The 23,529-nt window shown below is 44.4% G+C and overlaps 1 protein-coding gene across 3 annotated transcripts in view; it reads right to left on the reverse strand.

Moving 5' to 3' along the window:
• LARS2 (leucyl-tRNA synthetase 2, mitochondrial) overlaps positions 1–23,529 on the reverse strand; it is a 99,704-nt gene that overhangs the window by 61,589 nt on the left and 14,586 nt on the right. For all 3 annotated transcript variants that reach the window (XM_080577916.1, XM_080577917.1, XM_080577918.1), the window contains exons 4-6: positions 23,287–23,378; positions 10,359–10,419; positions 3,013–3,102 (exon numbers count right to left, since the gene is read on the reverse strand). In XM_080577916.1, coding sequence (XP_080434042.1) covers positions 3,013–3,102; positions 10,359–10,419; positions 23,287–23,378 — 243 coding nt within the window. The remainder of the gene's footprint in view (positions 1–3,012; positions 3,103–10,358; positions 10,420–23,286; positions 23,379–23,529) is intronic.

Genomic DNA, 23,529 nt, shown 5'->3' on the forward strand with positions numbered 1-23,529 from the left:
TTTGAAATACTGTTGTTGTTTTTGTTACCAGTGTATGTTATTTTTGTGTGTGCATGCACAGTCTGATTACCTACATCGATTAACACAAAATTTATTATGATGAAATGGATTGAAGTCATTTCCTGATTAAAAACAAAATTATTTTCAAATGAAGCTTTTGTGAATTCAGTATGTCATTGGCATTTGAATTTTATAGTTTGGCTACCTACCATCTGTTTCCTACCAATAACACCACACTGGTTTCTGTAACAGCCTTCCGAACACTCACTGGAAAATTAAAAGTGATCAGTATATTCCACTATTACAGACCTGATTTCTACACTTTCAGAACACACACCTTTTTCAGTAATGATGCAAGACATTATGAAGTTGGCTTTAAAGTAATGATCTTTTCATTTATAAAGTTCTGAAAAAAATAATCACACTATGACAAAGTTAAAATAACATCTAAAGAACTATAAATCATGTAATATTAAGAAGTAATAAAATGTCAGTTTCATGAGGCAGTATTAACATATGCTTGTATTAAATTGGCTATGAATCAAATTTGAGAAAAAATACTGTTTCTGTTTTGAGGATACTGGGGCAAATTTATGATGAAAATTTTGGAAAGTAATTGAACTGATTTATACAAGTATAATTATTTAGCATAACATATCCTCATGATTCATAGCAGGAAAATTTATCTAGATAGATGATGCAAAGCATAAAACAAATACACATGTAAGGAATCCATAGATGAAAGGTCTCGTCTGTGAATTTTTAGAGTTGCATTTTGTTCCTTCCGTCTCTTGCAGCCTTCTAACTAATATCCAGAACCCAGATATTAAACTAAATCCTTAGATCCTACTTGTACCTTACAGAGGCAACTTCTTGAAAATGACAGCCTCTGAAACTATAGCCTCAGAAAGCAACTAAATTTCACCTATACAGACAGCACAGTGTAAAAGTGTATATCCCACACCAGTTATTTAGATCTGCTCCCTACACCAACGATGGCCACATGCTTTTAAGGGAGGATGAATCTCATCTAACCTCAGACGTCTGTAGTGTAAATATCTATCTCCAGGTTTGGTTTCTACAGTCTGCAGATATCTAATCAAAATAATCATTAGAGTCTAGACAGCAATTCATCTCAAATGAAATGAGACACCCACATCTGGCCAGATCAATAATCTCTAGAGTCTATTGACAGATCTCTATTGCAGGAAGAACAGAGATAATTTTGCAATGGTGAATAAAGACATGCTGTCTGCCAAAGCTGCAGCATCCAGACAGACATGGTTAACTCCCACCAAGTCCCACTCCCAGACATACTGAACCCGTGTCTCCCTACCAGCGTAATTTCTCATCAGAAACACATACTCCCGGAACAGCGTTAACTACACTAATGGTCTACATGAATCATTTTTATCTCCACAGTAAGGCTATGCATTATCTCCTTGTACCCAAAATGAAATTGTAATACAGGAGACTTCAAGCAGTGTAAAAGTACCGCTTAATGTACGTTGCAGGCATGCGGAAGACACTGGATAAAAGTATGCTTTAAGTATATGTGACAGCTTGAAGAGACCCAGGGTTATGGGGTATATCACTGCCATCTGTTTCCTGTCAAAAACCAACTGGTTTAAATTCACTAGAGATTACATTCCCTACAGGTTTACAGATGCTGATTTAAGTTCTTAAACTGATTGCTGACTTTTAAGAGATACCACATCCAATCACTGGTACCCAAACACACCTAAGATCCCACAAAAATGGTAGTCTGCATGCAGAATTTGTTTTCTATACCTACTAAAGAAGCTGCAAGCCTTGTGCTTTTCAGACTCACCTCAAATTATTCAAAGAAAAAAAGTTACAGATAAATATAAGTTTGTTATGGAAAAGTTAGGGGTTAAATTTTTGATCACAAAAAAGGAAAATAATTACAGAACAACAACAACAACAAAACAAAACAAACAAACAAAACCACAGAACCAAAAAGAGCATGTTAGGAAATATTCAATCTTTTTGCTGGCTGTCACTTAGGATCTCTGAATATATCTTGCCTATGGAAACAGGAAAAGTAGCTCAATAGCACCCTGCCTTTCCAAATGCTACCTTTCACCATCAACCTCTATTCTCTGGGTTCAGAGAATAATTAGGTTACATCCATAATTACATCCTATGGGGTTTTCTGGTTTTCTACAGAGTACAATTGAAACTTCAAAGCACATTTAGGAAATCTTTGTTTCCCTTTTCAGTTAGGAACATTTACTGAATTGCAGCTTTGTTTAGGTGCAGCTGTTCAGGTACTTAGGAACTGAGTTGCCATGGGTATGTAGAGAGTTTTTTTTGGAATGCTAATTTAACACCTTTGCTTCACCTCCTGCTTAAGAAGTTAACCAAACCTTTCCCTTTTCATATTGCCTCATATGTTTTTTACAAAACATTATAAAGTCAAGAGTTTCTTAATATACTGCTAACTGAAAAAGAGCTGTGATAGTCTTACAGCATCTAATATTTCTGTAATATTTTACAGATCACAAACAGGGTCCAGGAACTGGATAGTTAGGCATATAATCTCCAATTATCCTATCCAATTCTGTAAGTTCTGAGACAGCATCACAGTAATATAATACAGTCAAATAATCTCGCTGCTGAAGAGACTCTTCATGATCACATTATCTTTTACATCTTCACAAGAGGGAAGTTAAGTCCTAGAAAATTCTATGCTAAAGCCATGAAATAAACTAATAGTAGCTATGTTCCGATCCTGCACTTCAATGTCAGTCACCGACAACAAACATTTCCAGTTTGCCATGCTGTAATACCCATTCATATCAGTTATATATAAAATTCACTTATATATAGAATTAATTATATTTTGCAGTAATTTAAAACCAAGCAGAGCATCATAAATATCTAGCCACTTAATGAATGTAAATGGATTATCCAGAAATGGGCTACTTATGCCGTAAGTGACTTGAGTGATTGCAGTGCAAGGTATTATAGGTTAAAGTTTGTACCTACCTCTTTTTGATACACTATCCCAGCTTCAAAAAGCTTAAGAAAGAGATACTGTGTCCATTTGTAGTACTCTGGTAGGCAAGTGGTTATTTCCTGTAGAAATGAAATGAAATAAAAATCTGACTCTGAACTTCAAGATGAAAAAGTGGGAGGGTATCTCACAAGGAGGGTGCAAATAAATGACCGTTTTAAAAAGCAAGCCAGCTCAAGGTCGCAAAGTGCTCCAGGCTGAAGTTAGGAGAAAAGGGCCAGAAAGTAAAGAAAGAAGTCACAAGTGTGAGGGATTGTTAAGAGGGAAATAATAAAAGTAAATAAAGATAAAAGACAAACTAAAAAAAAAAAGAGGAATGGGAGTTGAGGCAACAGCATGTGAAAATATCATAGAAGGCATTTTTTTAAAACTTGCCAACATGTAAAAAGTTTTTAGTGAACTCTAAAAACTAAAAAAAAAAAACCTAACTTATCAGCTGCTTATAAAGTTTCATGTTTTAAAATATTTGTTCTCAAACAAACAAACTGCATTTCAAATAAACATGGCTATGTAAAGATGACTAGAGTACGATGTGATTACTGACTCTCAATTTTCTCCACACAACTGCAGTGTTTTACAGGCGCAATGGATACACATACGCTTTCGCCCACATATTTGAAAGTTTGGCCAAAGTGAAAACAACTGTTTAATTCAGTACTTAAGTTCTAATTACCTCATAAATATGTAACAATAAACAAATCACATTTTCCCTGTCAACAGCTTTCCTTTTTAACTTGTACTTGTATAAAGAAGAAATATTTCTACAAACTGACTCACTTGTGCTTACTGAAGTCGAAGCTGACTCCCACACTGAACCTTAAACCACCAAGAATATATCTTGCTTTCAGAGTTACAGGGTTGTCAGTAAGCCTTTGATAACTATTCGTAAACTGAATACATTTATCAAGTACCTTAAATAGCTCCAAATTTTGCAATGTCTTTCACCCCGGCTTTCCTATCATCTAAGCTTCCCACCGCAGTTCCTGCAGCACACATCACTTGAGCCGCAGAGGATATTGCTGATGTCACCTGAAGGACCCTAGTATAAAAATTTTACGCTTCTTCTACAGCTTTATATTCCAGAGCTGAAACATTGCTTTGAACAATTAATGTGACCTTTGAATAGCTATGCCTCAAAAGTGAGTACAAGAGGCTTTCAAGACCAGAGACATTTAACGGCAAGTTTGCAGCACAGCATGTGAAGACTTAGCCATGAAAAGCAGTTGCTTGATTAAAGCCTGTTCTCTGTACTGAAAAAAAAAAAAAAGAAAAAGAAATGCACTAAGAAATCTGCTTTTTTATATATATATATACACACACACGTATACATGCATAAACATGTATATATATATTGCCTCCACAACAACGACATCAGTTCTGCCAGCATGATGCCACTACAGGCAATGGAGTTGCATCACTGTAATATCAGAGACACAAAAGCACAGAGACCATCCCTTTTAGTACAGCATAAGGTTACGTGAGCAACAGATAAACAGAGAACCAAAGTGAGAAGTCAAATAAAAACAGTGAAATGGAGTGAGATTTGCCCTTTTGGTCCTGACTGGCAGATGTATGTTAACTGAAACAAAAAGAGAGGGCATTTCTCAATCTAAACAGGCATGCTCAGGGTGTGGTACTAATTCCTGGGAACACAACCTCATGTACACACTCTCACAAGTTGTAAATTGATGTGCTTTTTAGAAAGAAATGCAGCAGAAATATATCACCGAAGAAAATTTGCAGTCTGGTCACTGAACTACAAAAAGATCTTTCAAGCTCATCATTTATTTAACTTTATAACTGTGAAGGTTTGATGGAACAGATGATGGTTAAGAAAGAGAAATGACATCACTACCAAGCAAAATGAGCAAGAATTTATGTGATTGCTGATGACGACAAGCTAGCAACCTGTTGACAATCTAGAAATATGTTTTTTTCTCTGCCTATAGTTATCACATTAAGATGTACAGTGAAAAATATTTTTCCACGTATTCCAGTTACTGATTTTGATTAAATAAATTATGTCTGGTAAAAAGCTTCCAGTTGGTTGCCATCATGTTTAAATTAAGGTGACTGTTAAAGTTTCTATTTATGCTTCATGAGCATGGCAAACATTTGCAATGCATTAACAGAGCTGACTTAATTCAGAAATACATAAGAAGGGTTTCATAAAAAGGGTTTGCAAAATACCATGACAGGATCTTTCCACCCTTCTAAAAACCTAACTTTCTGCTTCTCATTTGTGATCTCAGCACTACCACAGCAGCACACATACACAATCCCGTATCATAAAGCAGTTCGGTGAATATATGTATAAACAGGATATTAGCACGTCCTAAAAATATGTACTAAAACATAGAACCCTTCTTACAAATATGAAATATGCTGCCCTGCTGTCAACTGCATGCACTGTTCAGTGATTAGTGACAGATTTAGTGGAAATCCATCACCACAGCACTTGAAAAGGTACTATGAAACAGGAGTGATGGTATCTCCCCCTTTTCTCCCTCCATTTGCTTTTGTTCATACCAGTTTTCTAGCAAAAAAAAAATGTATCTGTTACTGTCACCACAATGGATCTCTACCACTGTTTACTACCACTTCTCCTTACTTTTACATGGACACCCACAATTAAGACAAACCACCTTTAAAAGTGGTCTGCTTTTAAAAACAGCAGACATTGCCAAGGCATAGAAAGTTCTTTACCTTCACACCAAAAACTACCTTGCTTAATTCTTTTACCTCAGCACAGCAATCTGTCCCTAACAAACAGCATGACGAAGGGGTTAGTGTTACAAGCTGGTACCAACAGGCACATACAAAAGCTTTTTTTTTTTGTTGTTCCAATTAAACTCTCATTTACAGATTAAATACCTGTCTTACAATTTAGATTTGACAGTAGTGAAACATGGCAAGCAACTGGTTTGTGTTAAGGTTAAAAGAGCAATCATGAAAAATCTGATACAAATCTTTGCCTACCTAAAAAACGGGAAAAACAACAGCAAAGAATCCTGGATAAACAAAAATAGCTCTGGAGGGGAGATTTTGGTCATTAGTAAAACTTTTCAAATGCCTTGTTTTATAAGTCATTATTTGTTCTAAATGTGCTAAGTTCTTACAACTTAGCTACAACTGTTCTCTAAAGAAAATGGCTGCATCTTCAAGCAACTTCCACTGCTATTTTTTTTTTAATATAAACAGTATTTACAGGTGGTATAAAAGTGTTTATTTGCTGTAAGATCCACCAGGTGCTATGAATAACACCTAACTAGACAGAAGTAATTTCCTAGTTTATTACTAATCATTTTATTTCTAGCTGTCTTATGCTATACTGAAGGCAGCCATGTTATACTTCATACTTATTAAAAAGGCAGTAAGGAGAAAAAGTCTGAACTTATTTTTTCAAGATCTTTCTCAGAAGATTAAACAGTCTTTAAACTATTATTCATCTATTTTGTTATTAAAGGGCATATATCACCTAACATGGAAGCATAATTATTTGATTTTCGGAGGTTTAGAGCTAGCCTGAACTAGATTTCTAAATTCATTTGAATATTTGTATTTTGAAGGGCTTTGGTTTCATGCATTGTTAGCTGCAAACATCAAGCTGTGCTTACATTTTAGATCACAAATATCTTTCCCGCAAAAAAGTAGCCTTATATCAATGGTTTCCTTTTTTATTCAATTATCGGTAGGGTGACTGATTATCAGCGACAGGTGGATAAGAAGAAAATTTAATATATAATGCTCTATCTACTGTTACAGTTTTATGCATGCCCGGGCACTGCACAAGAATGACAACTTCAAAACAAAACAGAAAAATGTCTGAACAAAGAGCATCTACCAAAGATTTCATCTTTTTAATGTTCAGTGCAGAAAGGGAACATTAATCTTATTCAAAAATGTCATTTGGAGTGCATGAATTCAGAAGACTGAAAATTGTTGGCAGTATAAGCTACCTTTTAGAAGGAAGTTAGTTCGATAATACAGTGGTAAACTGGTGAATTAGTGGGAAGATGCATTCAGTCTGATGGCACTCCTGAGCAAAAGGAAGGGGAAGTTATCCATCCCTTATTGCTGACGATGAGAATCTACAAAAATTATACATAATAATTCTCCTAAAAAAGAAGTTTAGAAGAAGTGACAGGCAGTTTGCTGTGCTGCCTGGAATGGTATTCTGGAGAAACCTGATCACCAGGAAATCCCAAATTACTGCTAACTTAAAAACAAAACAAAAATATTTTTTTTATTGTACAGGTGTTTTTAATGTGTCTCAAAGACATTCTTTCCATCCTCAGACTGAACCTTTTTAATCCTACATCTGCAGTTTCAGCATAGAAATCCTCTCTCTCTTATTTAGCATTTTTTTCAAATATCTCCTCAGAATCACAATGTTTTCAAACATTTACTATTTGACACACTGAAAATATCTGCATGTTTCAGGAAAAAAAAGATCACTATTAGTATTCAAGCCTACTCGAAACAAAGTACTTACAGAGCTTTTTTATGCATTTAATTACATTTTCAGTTTGCTTACATTTTCTGTTTAGCAGAATAATTTTCAAGTATCTTTGTAACCTGGCTTTCTGAAATAATCTCATTAGCTTTTAACAATGCCATGTTTGTTGTGCTTTACTGGTTAAGTAATTTCACCTACAGCTACGGTATACAAATCAAAATGAAAACGTATTTTTAAGACAGAAAACAATGAAAAATGGATTCATAAAAAGAAACTTCTATTATCCATGTGCACTGGGACTTGTTCATAATAATTTTACCAAACAATAAAATTAAAACTAGTTTTCACATTCCTGAACAGGACCTTCATGAACACCAACACAACTTCATAAGCAGTCAGCTTCCTCAGCACAGCTCCATGCACTAAGTATTCAAAAAATGCGCTTTTCATTATCCCTCCCCCCTTTTTTTATTCTCTATTAACGTTCATAAAATGGTTAAAACTTACTTAGGTTTTCCCCACATTATCTAGGGTGGACATAGAGGATTCTTTGGCAGTTAATATAAAAGGCTAGCACTTTGCAAAGGCAATTCACCCCACACTACAACAGAGACCAAAGGAGAATGGGTTCCCTCCAGCACGTATTTGCTAGGTACAATGCTCTAACCACACTGAAACAACACCAATGTGATTAAATTAAAAACAGACTCCTGTTTTCTACAACTCTCTGTTAATTAGACTAACCCATATAAAAGGTGTTTTCCTATCATTTTTCATAGGAGTCACTAACACTATTTGGTTTGTTTGCAATGTCACATTATTTTGTAAGCCACTGATCTAGTGCCATACAAGTATAGAATAACAATAAAAAAAAATCCTTACCTCAAAGAGTTTGCTTTTAAGATAAGTACCTGCACAGCACAGGACATTGCTGTGCAAAGATGCCTGAGTTAGCCCAGAAGCAATACAGCTGAGACAGTAAGATGCTCTGCTCAGCCCAATTAGCCTTGCAGAGAAGCAGGCTTTAACAGCCTGGCAGATGCACTGCTGTAACTTAGCCGTTCAGTTTCCAAAGGTACTTCTTTAATCTAGCTCAAATATCTGCGTATTTAATTTAATAATGTTTTACAGATATATTTCAGGTAACATACATTTTTTGCATTGATTAAACATATCTCTATTTTTAATGGTTACTGTTTGGGTCTGTTTACTCTTTACTACTGCAGTTAGTAAGGTAGGCTTTCTAGGTAAAATAGAACTTAACTAATAAGTTAAGGAGTGAAAACTCCAAAATTCATTGTGTTTCAAGGAACACATTTCAGCTGTTTTAAAAACTCACCTTTCAAAAGCACAGACTGTGTGCCTCTGGCACACAGCTTTCTAAATTATTTTAATTATGCAACTGTTCAAATGAACTTAGTCATACAGTATCAAAGCCCTTTCCAAATATATTCAGATACTTCTGAAAATTCTTTAACTAAAATACAGTTTACTAGAAAAGTGAAGGTAAGCCTTAAAGAACAGGCACAAGGATGACCAATTCCTTTTCCCTGCATATTTATATCTTCTGTCATGCTTTTCAGTACTGCCAGTTCTCCATCTCTCTTCTTCAGAATATACAGGTTAACCAAAAGTCCACATACACAGGTAAATTTTCTCAATTTTCTTGAGAGGCACTCTAGAACATTCAATTTTTGTGTGTTCCATAATACTGACTGCACATACCATACAATTTCCCTGTTTTGTGCTACTGCTGTACTATACACACAGAAAACCTGTGAAATACAAACATTTTAAATATAAGAAAATAATTGTCAAGAATGTGTGCAGTGAATCTTCCACAGCAAACTTTTTATTTTCATAGCAACTTTTCAACTATCAAGAAAACTAAAATCTAAAGAAGGAATTTACTGAAAATCTTGCCACATATAAGAAGTGACAAAGTACGTTTTTTAGATGCAAGGCACACAAATATACAACTTCACCTTCAACAGATGGCAGGCCTTAGACTGAAAATTAATCCTTTTCCTTTTCAGACCTACAATACTGCTATAAAAATCCAAGATTAGCATCTCCATCAGTCTATTCAGAATCATATTAAAGTGATAAGTAACGATTATTGCTAAGAATATAAAGTTAAGGACTGAGGTTGATTTACCGGTTAATGCAATAACTCCACAATTGCTTCAGAAATTAATTTCTTTCATTTTTATCTTGAAAATGAGATTAGCTTATGTCTGACTGTGTTGGTAAGGTTTTTAAGGTGAACATCTGATTCTCAAGCATTAGTATGTCAAACCAAATTTCTCATTTCCAAAGTGGTCAGAGGAACAACTATGAAAATGCAGGCTTCTCCTTCAAATTTAGTGTAACATAACTAAACCAACATTTCAAATCTCTGGTTTTAAACCCTTGACTATATTGTAAAAACATATACAGTGAAAAAAACACTCCTCAATATATATATATACCTTAACACAAAAGTATGCTTACGCTGTTTCATAAATACCTGTTTAGACTATCACCTAAATTCTAACACAGAAAATTGCTAGTTTGAAAGTACTGAAAAAGCAGAGAGAAAATTCCAAGTGCAAAACTGAAATTTATTTAAAGAAAATAAAAAGATTCTCACAAACTTTGAGATTATCAATAAGTCAGAAGTGAAAGAAGCTTGATAAGAAGCTTCAGAAAAGCTCAATTTACCACTTTTTAAAAGTATAATTTTACAGTTTAACAACCTAAACTGGTGACTTTGAAAGACTTCTATGTTGTCAGGTATAAAATGGGAAAATTCTGTGTTCTTCAATATTCCATCAGACAATAAAACAAGACAGCATCCTTTAAAAAAGAAAATCTTACCCTTTCCCATGTAAAAGACAGACCTAGTGCATCAAACTGTTTCCTCATGTGTTGAATATTACTGGGGAAAAAAAAAAGAATATTCACTTAAAAATCTGTATCATGCAACTGCATTTAACATCAGGCACCTATAAAATTCTGAGAAATCAAAAGCATTAGTTAACCTCTAAACACTATTATATCACTCAGAGTCAAACACAATGAACTGTCAGAATACTCAAATAGTAATTTTAAAAATCCCTAGTGTATTCTGCTTCAATTTCAATGTCTGTGTATACAAGTAGACTGCACATGTTTAGATGCAGCTTTCAGATGTACCCAGTGATTCCTCTCTATAAAACATGCATTCTTTCCGGTATTTCTAAGAGTGCAGAGCTCCAGTTAAACCAGAAAAGGCTTGCCAGCATAATATCAGTACAGGTTAACAAGGAAATCCTCTTACAGAACCAGAGATTCCACTAGGAGAAACCACACCTTCAGCAGTACTGCTTACATTAAATTCCCATTCAAAATGGTACCACTTAAATAAAATAAAATAAAAATTCTATGGTATTTTCACAATGCTTCTGCCACTGCGTTGATTTTTGCTAACAAGGGTTCTGTATGTTTCATTTAAGCAACTCCACCTCTGTTGTTTTTCCTAACTTTGAGAATACAGGGAGTAATAGTCAATTGGAGCTCATTTTCAAATCACCTCTTCAGAACTTTACGATGATCTGAAATTTGATCATTCACTCTTGAACCATGTAAGCTGAAATGCTTATGGTGTGCCTGTTTTTACAGGGGTGGCTGGCTGGCTCTGCTGTATGAACGACTAAAAGATGACACTCGATCACAGCTCCACATACGCTTCAGTCATCCCTGCTTCACAAACATTCAAGACAGGGAGAGTGGAGAAAACTGCAGACAGCAATTACTTCAGTGGTCAGAATTTAATCTGCCAGTATGATGAATCAACTAACTTCCTTAGCATAATAATAAAAAAAAAAAGATTGGATATATAAATAATTTCCTTGTTAGGATGTTATTATAATCAGTCCGAATAATGATGTGCTTACTTGTCTCAGTTTGTTGTTATAATATTGTTTTTTAACTCTTGTAACTAGACAATCACTCTTTTCAGTACTAAGGAAATTTTAAAGGCAAAATGTTCTTCTGGTACAAAATATCTACATGTAACTACAAACTAAACTGCTCTAAATGTATGGAACAATACACAACCATTTACAAGAAAACAAAAACATTTAACAGTACAAAAAGTAGCAGAAGAACATCCGCACACGCTGGGCTCTGCCACAGACTTTTTGACAGGACCCTGACATACAGCCTAGATGAGGCAGGCTGAGCTGATATGGCACTTTACCATTGCACAGTCTCTGCCCCCCATGCTCACTACTTTTCTGTTCAGCCAATTCAACTCACTCATCTGGCAGAATGGCTTTCTTCTGAGTTAGCATGCTGAGCACGTTCAACAAGATGTCATGAGTGTCAAAGCTAGTACAATAGGTGAGGAGGGACCACATCGCAGTGAAAAGTGGAAAACACCGACTATTTTGTAGTCAGCAAGTACAGACAGCAGCTTATTTGACTCAAAACCACAAACTTTACTTCTTTGTGCCTCATTTGTCATGTATATATGGATCATGGTAATGGATCACGGTTATCTGGTGAAGGTTCTGTCACGACAATAGTTAAAAATGAGGCATTTGGATATAACAAATACGTAGATTTTACGGCTTGGCTGCAGAAGATTTATTGAAGGAAGACATCAGTTTACTGACCATACTCTTTAAACAGAAAATAATCTCCTGTAACAAAAGCAGCATATTTATCCAAAGAAAGAAACGGCTAGCACATTTTTATGCTGAGAGTCCAGGCAATGTTATCACATACCCAGAAGTTTTTAAACTCTACTTAACTGCCCTCACGTATGTAATAACTGATGGCCCACAAGATGCTGTGCAGCCTTGGCTCTCTCAAAAATAAAAGGTGTTTGGAGAGCTTTATTTATTTATTTATTTATTTTCCTTTAATGGTAACTGGATCTCATGCGTATACTCATCAAAAATCAAGCAAGAAGGAAATGAAAAAAAAAAAAAACACCAAAGAAACCATAAATAACACAGACTATGTACACAGTGTATTCTCACTAAGTGAAATAAGTTGCCATCATATTTTACCAGGAAAACTACCAAATGATCTTAACATGGGACCAGAAACATGGAAAAACTTAGAAGAAATAGCATTAGCACAAAAGGAAATAGATAACGATCAGTCCTAGTTACAACTGGGCAAATTTTGTTCGCAGTAGCTGGTATGGAGCTGGGTTCTGGATTTCGGATGACAGTGATGCTGATAACACGCCGATCTTTCAGTTGTTGCAGAGCACTGCTTACACAGAGTCAAGGACGTTCCAGCTGCCCATAGCGCCCTGGAGCCAGGAGGCTGCGGGTGCACCACGAGCTGGGAGGGGACGCAGCCAGGACAGCTGGCCCAAACCGGCCAGAGCCATGTCCCATACCGCATGGGGTCGTGCCGAAGACTGGGACTGAGCGGGTTGGCCGGAGTGTGGCTGCCACCGCGCGGGGTCTGTCTGGGCATCATCACTCGGTGGGCAGTGAGCAATTGTGTTGTGCATCGCTGTGCATTCATCCTGGAGGAGAGAAGGCTCGGGGGGATCATAGCAATGTCTAGGCATCCCCAAAGGGAGGATGCAAAGAAGACGGAGCCAGGCTCTTGTCAGCGGTGCCCAGCGGCCGTACGGCTCTACGTGGCCCTGCTTCAGCAGGGGGGTTGGAGCAGATGACCTCCAGAGGTCCCTTCCATCCCCAACCCTTCTCTGAGCTTCCTTCTGGGTAAAAGACAGGCCCCTTTTACACCACTGACACAGAAGATGGCGTAGGATGCCACCACTTCACGTAACCAATGAGGCGCTGCTCATTTCTATCGTCCTCCTGAGACAGCCAAGAGGTGCCGATGCTCCTGATTTTCTCTAAACAACCCTAGGCTTCTCAGTCACGTTCCCACTGTCTCTGGCCAATTTCCACCTTCCCAGGTGATAAGTTGTTCCTCAGTTTCTTCTTGTGTCCTCATCAATGGTGGAACGCAAAAAGCAATGCAACTTTCCAAGACTCCTTTGGGAGAATTAGAAAGCAGGTATTCTTTATTAACAGCGCTGGGTGTGTGGGGGATAATTCCACCCAACACGTACACCTAAGCAAGACAAGGAGTACTTTATTCATGGTACGGTGATATCCGTATTCATGCAGTTTGCCGGAAAAGGCAGGATTTATGCTAATGGTTTCTCAGACCTAATTATCATATTGCCCCTCCTACTATCGCAGGCACAGTAACCTCTGGTGGTCGCACTTTGGGGGCTTTCTGAGAAGGGCTCATAGTTTTTTTCGTCTTGTGCTTCGTTCCATTTTGCACATGCTCAGTCATTGTTTAACTGCTTCAGCACTTTTGACCTTTTATAAGCTCAGCTAACTTAATCGTTTTAAGTTCTACTTTGGGCACCATGTTCCTTCTTCAGCCTGGATTTTGTGGATAGAGCTGAATCTTCTTATCACGCGAGGCCGATACAACAACTGAGCAATATAAAACTTTGTGGCTGCTCCCATCCCCAACACTTTCCCATTCCCATGACGACTTCTCATCCCCCAAATGACTTCTCAGCCCCAAGTCTCACTCGGGGACCCGCAACCCGCAGCCGCTCCCCATCAGGAGCAGACATCCCCAAACCAATTTGTGGCACGGGCAGCGGGACAGGGCTGCGTTCAGCCCCAGCCGCTGACCGATGCAGGAATAAGTGCAGGCAGAGGCTTTGCAGGGTGGAAAAGTGGTAATTTATTCTTGGGGTAATTGTGGCTGCCACCCCCAGCCCGTCCCCAGGTGAGGCGCGGCCGCCTGCTCAGTTGCGGGGCCTGGCCTGCCGGCCCGCGTGGTCGCCAGACCCCGGCTCCTCCTGCTCGACCCGACGTAGCCAGTCTGTGTCCTCCGGGTTGTCATACCACAGGGGCAGTGGCAGTCTGTCCCTGTCCTGCCCCAAGCGCCAGGAGCGGCTGCGGACAAGCTGTCGCGCTTCAAAGGGGCTGCGCTCCCTGCGCCTGGGCGAGGCGCTGCGGGAGCGGTAGCCTGAGGGGCTCCTCTGCCGCTGCTGCTGCTGCTGCTGCCGCCGCTCCAGCTGCGCGTCGCGTTGCAATCTTCTCCGGGGTCGTCGGGCCAGGCGCACAACTCCAACGATGGGCCCGCGGCACAGCGGGCAGGTGTTTCTTTCTGCGGCCCAGGCCTGGATGCAATCCAGGCAGAAGGAGTGCCTGCAGGGGTCCACGCAAGCTGCGTTGGACAGCTGGTCCAAGCAGATGGGGCATGTCTCGTCCTCGGGGGCCTCCTCTGGCTGCTCCTGCTGCTGTGGCCGGCTCATGGTGCCTGCCGCCGCTGCGACGTGGAGCTGGTCGTCCTCTGGGGGAGGCTGCCCTGGTGGCAGGCGCTTATCAGCCGCCTGGGGTCTTCAGCACCTCCCTTGCCTCGCGGGTCGCCGGCAGGACCTCAACGCCTCACGTGCCACCAGCGTGCCACCAGGAGGACTACTGCAGACAGAACCAGGAAGAAAATATTCTAGCAGCAAACAGACATTAGCTTTCTGGGTTCAACCAAGTTGTCTAGAGTACTGTAGCTGTCAACATTCCGTGTATGGATTGCAAACATTGCTATTAGAATGGCAAATATGCTTATCATCGGTTATACTTGGCAAGACTGCGCTTAGGACAGATGAGGTACATAGATGTCTATAGATGTGAGACCCTTACCGAAGGCCCTCGATGGCTCGCGTGCAACAAGAATGGCTTCGCGTGTGCCTCTTGCAACACCTCCGCCTCTCTCTCTCCTTCCAGCCGTGGGACCTCGAGCTCTCGACTACCACCAGCCGGACTGGCCGCAGGCGCGCCGCTCAGGGCACTTATAGCCAGCCACCTTTTGTGAGGTCACAGGGTGACATCAGAAGGGTCTCGGGGTGTCCCTGATGGCAGCACTGACAGAGGTCACCTGGCCGTTGTGAGACAATGCTGACGTGAGATGGCTGCTCCACGCTGACAGGAGCCAAGCATGGAGAGCGGTATCAGGCTAATTAAGAAAAGCCATCTCGGAAGAGACCGAACCCAGGAGTGGGCCAAGGAGTGGGCCCTAAGGTATCAAGAATAAAGTGTCACTTCAAATACCTGAGACTCCCATCAAGTCAGTGCTGCCATCAGGGACACCCGGAGACGCTTCTGATGTCACCCTATGACCTCACAAAAGGTGGCTGGCTATAAGTGCCCTGAGCGGCGCGCCTGCGGCCAGTCCGGCTGGTGGTAGTCGAGAGCTCGAGGTCCCACGGCTGGAAGGAGAGAGAGAGGCGGAGGTGTTGCAAGAGGCACACGCGAAGCCATTCTTGTTGCACGCGAGCCATCGAGGGCCTTCGGTAAGGGTCTCAAATCTATAGACATCTATGTACCTCATCTGTCCTAAGCGCAGTCTTGCCAAGTATAACCGATCATAAGCATATTTGCCATCCTAATAGCAATGTTTGCAATCCATACACAGAATGTTGACAGCTACAGTACTCTAGACAACTTGGTTGAACCTAGAAAGCCAATGTCTGTTTGCTGCTAGAATATTTTCTTCCTGGTTCTGTCTGCAGTAGTCCTCCTGGTGGCACGCTGGTGACACGTGAGGCGTTGAGGTCCTGCCGGCGACCCGCGAGGCAAGGGAGGTGCTGAAGACCCCAGGCTGCTGATAAGCGCCTGCCACCAAGGCAGCCTCCCCCAGAGGACGACCAGCTCCACGTCGCAGCGGCGGCAGGCACCATGAGCCGGCCACAGCAGCAGGAGCAGCCAGAGGAGGCCCCCGAGGACGAGACGTGCCCCATCTGCTTGGACCAGCTGTCCAACGCAGCTTGCGTGGACCCCTGCAGGCACTCCTTCTGCCTGGATTGCATCCAGGCCTGGGCTGCAGAAAGAAACACCTGCCCGCTGTGCCGCGGGCCCATCGTTGGAGTTGTGCGCCTGGCCCGACGACCCCGAAGAAGATTGCAACGCGACGCGCGGCTGGAGCGGCGGCAGCAGCAGCAGCAGCAGCGGCAGAGGAGCCCCTCAGGCTACCGCTCCCGCAGCGCCTCGCCCAGGCGCAGGGAGCGCAGCCCCTTTGAAGCGCGACAGCTTGTCCGCAGCCGCTCCTGGCGCTTGGGGCAGGACAGGCACAGACTGCCACTGCCCCTGTGGTACGACAACCCGGAGGACACAGACTGGCTACGTCGGGTCGAGCAGGAGGAGCCGGGGTCTGGCGACCACGCGGGCCGGCAGGCCAGGCCCCGCAACTGAGCAGGCGGCCGCGCCTCACCTGGGGACGGGCTGGGGGTGGCAGCCACAATTACCCCAGGAATAAATTACCACTTTTCCACCCTGCAAAGCCTCTGCCTGCACTTATTCCTGCATCGGTCAGAAGGGGGGGAGGGGCGGGGGGGGACGGACTGAACGCAGTCCTCCACCTGCGCCACAGATTGGTTTGGGGATGTCCGCTCCTCATGGGGAGCGGCTGCGGGTGGCGGGTCCCCGAGTGAGACTTGGGGGTGAGAAGTCATTTGGGGGATGAGAAGTCGTCATGGGAATGGGAAAGTGTTGGGGATGGGAGCAGCCACAGGGGTGACCTGGCCCAACTTGGAAAAAGGCTGACAGCAAAAGTCTCCTAAAAGCCTGCCAGAAGAGAATGCCTGCCAGCTGGGAACCGGGCCTGGCAACCTGCAGCATCCTTGGAAGGCGCTGCTGGCCTCCTGCAAGTGCAGCCTAAGGGTACCTAAGAACCAGAGACTTCCTGAAGACACCAGCACCAAGGGCAAAAGCAAGGAACTACAAGAGCAACGGACTGTCTGAGAAGGAGGAACGGCTCTGGGAAAGGTGTCCTTCTCAGAGACTAGGAAGCATCGGTGTCTATCGCTTGTCTCAGGTGAAACACAGAAATTAGCAGTGGCTTTTGGCTGCTCTGAGGAGGTGGTGTCCTCTGCCCTCTTCTGTCTCTCTTGATAGAAAAAGGACTCCTTTTTGACCCAAAATGGAGCGCCTCTCTCCCTCAGAACTTCCTGTGCTGCACAAATTGTTCTTGCCTACATGACATCCTCAATCCATTGAACCTTTGCTGGGGATGCCCGGCTGACTCCCAACTCTTTGACGGGAGTCTCACGTCTTTGCAGTGACACTTTGTTCTTGATTCCTTGGGGCCCACTCCTGGGTTCGGTCTCTTGCGAGATGGCTTTTCTTAATTAGCCTCATACCTCTCCCCATGCTTGCCTTGAATCACAGAACATTGCCTAGTGGTGGTCTGTGGCCATGTGTAATAAAGAGAACTTTTCAGCAAAGAAGGCCTCCGCGTCCTTGTGTATTGCAGCATCCTACCAACTCCCACTTGCCATCTCTCTACGCCTGCAGGGCGGGGGCATCCCTGAAGGGGTCAACCCTCCGGAAGGTCACGGCATGAACTTCGTTGTTGTCAGAAGCGGGATTCCGTAAAATGCGCGCTCAGGGATGCTTTTGAGGAGCTGCCGGGAAGTGCACGAGGCTGTCCTGGTTTCAGCTGGGATAGAGTTCCTTGTCTTCCCAGTAGCTGGTATGGAGCTGGGTTCTGGATTTCGGATGACAGTGATGCTGATAACACGCCGATCTTTCAGTTGTTGCAGAGCACTGCTTACACAGAGTCAAGGACGTTCCAGCTGCCCATAGCGCCCTGGAGCCAGGAGGCTGCGGGTGCACCACGAGCTGGGAGGGGACGCAGCCAGGACAGCTGGCCCAAACCGGCCAGAGCCATGTCCCATACCGCATGGGGTCGTGCCGAAGACTGGGACTGAGCGGGTTGGCCGGAGTGTGGCTGCCACCGCGCGGGGTCTGTCTGGGCATCATCACTCAGTGGGCAGTGAGAATTGTATTGTGCATCACTGTGCATTCATCCTGGAGGAGAGAAGGCTCGGGGGGATCCTAGCAATGTCTAGGCATCCCCAAAGGGAGGATGCAAAGAAGACGGAGCCAGGCTCTTGTCAGCGGTGCCCAGCGGCCGTACGGCTCTACGTGGCCCTGCTTCAGCAGAGGGGCTGGAGCAGATGACCTCCAGAGGTCCCTTCCATCCCCAGCCCTTCTCTGAGCTTCCTTCTGGGTAAAAGACAGGCCCCTTTTACACCACTGACACAGAAGATGGCGTAGGATGCCACCACTTCACGTAACCAATGAGGCGCTGCTCATTTCTATCGTCCTCCTGAGACAGCCAAGAGGTGCCGATGCTCCTGATTTTCTCTAAACAACCCTAGGCTTCTCAGTCACGTTCCCACTGTCTCTGGCCAATTTCCACCTTCCCAGGTGATAAGTTGTTCCTCGGTTTCTTCTTGTGTCCTCATCAATGGTGGAACGCAAAAAGCAATGCAACTTTCCAAGACTCCTTTGGGAGAATTAGAAAGCAGGTATTCTTTATTAACAGCGCTGGGTATGTGGGGGATAATTCCACCCAACACGTACACCTAAGCAAGACAAGGAGTACTTATTCATGGTACGGTGATATCCGTATTCACGCCGTTTGCAAGAAAGGGCAGGATTTATGCTAATGGTTTCTCAGACCTAATTATCATATTGCCCCTCCTACTATCGCAGGCGCAGTAACCTCTGGTGGTCGCACTTTGGGGGCTTTCTGAGAAGGGCTCATAGTTTTTTTCATCTTGTACTTCGTTCCGTTTTGCACATGCTCAGTCATTGTTTAACTGCTTCAGCACTTTTGATCTTTTATAAGCTCAGCTAGCTTAATTGTTTTAAGTTCTACTTTGGGCACCGTGTTCCTTCTTCAGCCTGGATTTTATGCATACAGCTGAGTCTTCTTATCGCGTGAGGCTGATACAACAACTGAGAATTTTCAGCAATCCCTTCGGGTCACAGTTACACATTTTGTGTTTTATCCTCATTGTTTCCATGGTCTCTTCAGGATGCCTCCAATGCTCAGGTGTCCAGCTGCACGTCAAGGACATCCCTGGCTCCCAGGGGCAGTTCCCAGGCCGACCTCCTGGCCTGGACCCCAGCCTGGCAGACGTGGCTCCTGTCAGCGTGGAGCAGCCATCTCACGTCAGCATTGTCTCACAACGGCCAGGTGACCTCTGTCAGTGCTGACATCAGGGGCACCCCGAGACCCTTCTGATGTCACCCTATGACCTCACAAAAGGTGGCTGGCTATAAGTGCCCTGAGCGGCGCGCCTGCAGCCAGTCCGGCTGGTGGTAGTCGAGAGCTCGAGGTCCCACGGCTGGAAGGAGAGAGAGAGGCGGAGGTGTTGCAAGAGGCACACGCGAAGCCATTCTTGTTGCACGCGAGCCATCGAGGGCCTTCGGTAAGGGTCTCAAATCTATAGACATCTATGTACCTCATCTGTCCTAAGCGCAGTCTTGCCAAGTATAACCGATGATAAGCATATTTGCCATTCTAATAGCAATGTTTGCAATCCATACACGGAATGTTGACAGCTACAGTACTCTAGACAACTTGGTTGAACCTAGAAAGCTAATGTCTGTTTGGTGCTGGAATATTTTCTTCCTGGTTCTGTCTGCAGTAGTCCTCCTGGTGGCACGCTGGTGGCACGTGAGGGGTTGACGTCCTGCCGGCGACCCGCGAGGCAAGGGAGGTGCTGAAGACCCCAGGCTGCTGCTAAGCGCCTGCCACCAGGGCAGCCTCCCCCAGAGGACGACCAGCTCCACGTTGCGGCGACCGCAGGCACCATGAGCCGGCCACAGCAGCAGGAGCAGCCAGAGGAGGCCCCCGAGGACGAGACATGCCCCATCTGCTTGGACCAGCTGTCCAACGCAGCTTGCGTGGACCCCTGCAGGCACTCCTTCTGCCTGGATTGCATCCAGGCCTGGGCCGCAGAAAGAAACACCTGCCCGCTGTGCCGCGGGCCCATCGTTGGAGTTGTGCGCCTGGCCCGACGACCCCGGAGAAGATTGCAACGCGACGCGCAGCTGGAGCGGCGGCAGCAGCAGCAGCAGCAGCGGCAGAGGAGCCCCTCAGGCTACCGCTCCCGCAGCGCCTCGCCCAGGCGCAGGGAGCGCAGCCCCTTTGAAGCGCGACAGCTTGTCCGCAGCCGCTCCTGGCGCTTGGGGCAGGACAGGCACAGACTGCCACTGCCCCTGTGGTACGACAACCCGGAGGACACAGACTGGCTACGTCGGGTCGAGCAGGAGGAGCCGGGGTCTGGCGACCACGCGGGCCGGCAGGCCAGGCCCCGCAACTGAGCAGGCGGCCGCGCCTCACCTGGGGACGGGCTGGGGGTGGCAGCCACAATTACCCCAAGAATAAATTACCACTTTTCCACCCTGCAAAGCCTCTGCCTGCACTTATTCCTGCATCGGTCAGCGGCTGGGGCTGAACGCAGCCCTGTCCCGCTGCCCGTGCCACAAATTGGTTTGGGGATGTCTGCTCCTGATGGGGAGCGGCTGCGGGTTGCGGGTCCCCGAGTGAGACTTGGGGCTGAGAAGTCATTTGGGGGATGAGAAGTCGTCATGGGAATGGGAAAGTGTTGGGGATGGGAGCAGCCACAAAGTTTTATATTGCTCAGTTGTTGTATCGGCCTCGCGTGATAAGAAGATTCAGCTCTATCCACAAAATCCAGGCTGAAGAAGGAACACGGTGCCCAAAGTAGAACTTAAAACGATTAAGTTAGCTGAGCTTATAAAAGGTCAAAAGTGCTGAAGCAGTTAAACAATGACTGAGCATGTGCAAAATGGAACGAAGTACAAGATGAAAAAAACTATGAGCCCTTCTCAGAAAGCCCCCAAAGTGCGACCACCAGAGGTTACTGTGCCTGCGATAGTAGGAGGGGCAATATGATAATTAGGTCTGAGAAACCATTAGCATAAATCCTGCCTTTTCCGGCAAACTGCATGAATACGGATATCACCGTACCATGAATAAGTACTCCTTGTCTTGCTTAGGTGTACGTGTTGGGTGGAATTATCCCCCACACACCCAGCGCTGTTAATAAAGAATACCTGCTTTCTAATTCTCCCAAAGGAGTCTTGGAAAGTTGCATTGCTTTTTGCGTTCCACCATTGATGAGGACACAAGAAGAAACTGAGGAAGAACTTATCACCTGGGAAGGTGGAAATTGGCCAGAGACAGTGGGAACGTGACTGAGAAGCCTAGGGTTGTTTAGAGAAAATCAGGAGCATCGGCACCTCTTGGCTGTCTCAGGAGAGACCTGCCCGCTATGCCGCGGGCCCATCGTTGGAATTGTGCGCCTGGCCCGACGACCCCGCAGAAGATTGCAACGCGACGCGCGGCTGGAGCGGCGGCAGCAGCAGCAGCAGCAGCGGCAGAGGAGCCCCTCAGGCTACCGCTCCCGCAGCGCCTCGCCCAGGCGCAGGGAGCGCAGCCCCTCCACGGAATGAGAACTTGTCAGAAGCTTCTCCTGGCACACGGGGCAGGCTGGGCGCAGACTACCACGGTCCCCTCAGGACGACAACATTGGGGACACATCCTGGCTGCACAGGGTCCAGCAAGAGCAGCTGGGGGCAGGGACCACGCGGGCCGCCACGCCAGGCTCCACAACTGAGCAGGCGGCTGGGCTTCACCTGGGGACGGGCTGGGAGTGGCTGCCACAATTACCCCAGGAACAAATTACGACTTTTCTACCCTGCAAAGTCTCTGCCTGCAGTTATTCCTGCATCGGTCAGCGGGGTGGGGGTGCTGAACGCAGCCCTCTTCCGCTGCCCACGCCGCCAATTGGTTTGGGGATGTCTGCTCCTGATGGGGAGCGGCTGCGGGTGGCGGGTCCCCGAGTGAGACTTGGGGGTGAGAAGTCATTTGGGGGATGAGAAGTCGTCATGGGAATGGGAAAGTGTTGGGGATGGGAGCAGCCACAGAGGTGACCTGACCCGACTGGGAAAAAGGCTGACAGCAAAAGTCTCCTAAAAGCCTGCCAGAAGAGAATGCCTGCCAGCTGGGAACCGGGCCTGGCAACCTGCAGCATCCTTGGAAGGCGCTGCTGGCCTCCTGCAAGTGCAGCCTAAGGGTACCTTAGGGTACTTGGGCACACTGCGCAGGGTATGGCTGGGCATCAGTCACCAGCTGGTGTGCAGTGGCATTGTGCGTCATTTGCTGTGTGCATTTTTTTTTGTGTCTTTTTTTTTTCTTTCCTTTTTATTTTTTTTTCTTATTAAACTGTGAGTATCTCAAGCCACAAGTTCTTAAACTTCTGCTTTCACTTTTCTCACCATCCCTCTGTAGTGGAGGAGTGAGGAAACAGCTGTGTAGTGTTTAGCTGCCTGTTGGGTTAACCCACAACAAGGTCCAAAAAGATACCACAGTTAGATTATTGTTCCCAAAACAGAAGATCTATTAGAAGACTGGTTTCTGAGTCATGTGTAGAAATTAATGTTTACTTACATAACTTCCTACTCATTATAAACCATGTTAGATGAACACAAAACCCAATTCTGAGGCCTAAAGCCCTAACTTTTCACCAAAATCCTCAGCAAGAATGGCTGTTTATCACTTTCAAACACCCAGCCTCAAACGAAGAATGTTCTTCTTTCTTTTCCTCATGGTACTGAAAATTGCCAGTAAACCTAGCCACGTAGCTCATTCTCAAGTGCGTATTCTATACTAAGATCTATCTCACGTTAAGAGAATTCTGATTTATTTCTTACTCACCCAACAGGGTGTTTGGGAAACATCACTTTTAGGGAAGCCCTGAAAATTATCTTGATAGATTAAGTTTATGAAACTGAACTACCTGCACAGTTCCACACAACATCAGCAAATAACCCCTGTTCTTTCTATACTGTATTTCTTCTACGCTGTTTTTGTGCTGTTTTCTTTGTTTATGGGGTCCACAGGAGAGGTATTCACACTACTTATATTCATTAAAAATTACCTTTGTGTCCAGCTTGCAGGGTGAAGACCATGCTCAACTGCAGCATTTTCTGCTGGTAAACCAAATGCATCCCATCCCATTGGATTTATCACCTGTCAGCAAAAACAGAAAACACAGTCTTATGTAACTTTCTGGAATGACATCAGCAATACACAAGCATCAAAATAACAAGCAGTGGTTTGCATTTCAGCATTTGCTTTGTCTTAATCGAACCTCTTCAAAGCATGCCCACAAGGGCTAGGT

Source organism: Anser brachyrhynchus (genome assembly GCF_964034855.1).
Source record: "Anser brachyrhynchus genome assembly, chromosome: 2".
Classification (NCBI taxonomy): domain Eukaryota; kingdom Metazoa; phylum Chordata; class Aves; order Anseriformes; family Anatidae; genus Anser; species Anser brachyrhynchus.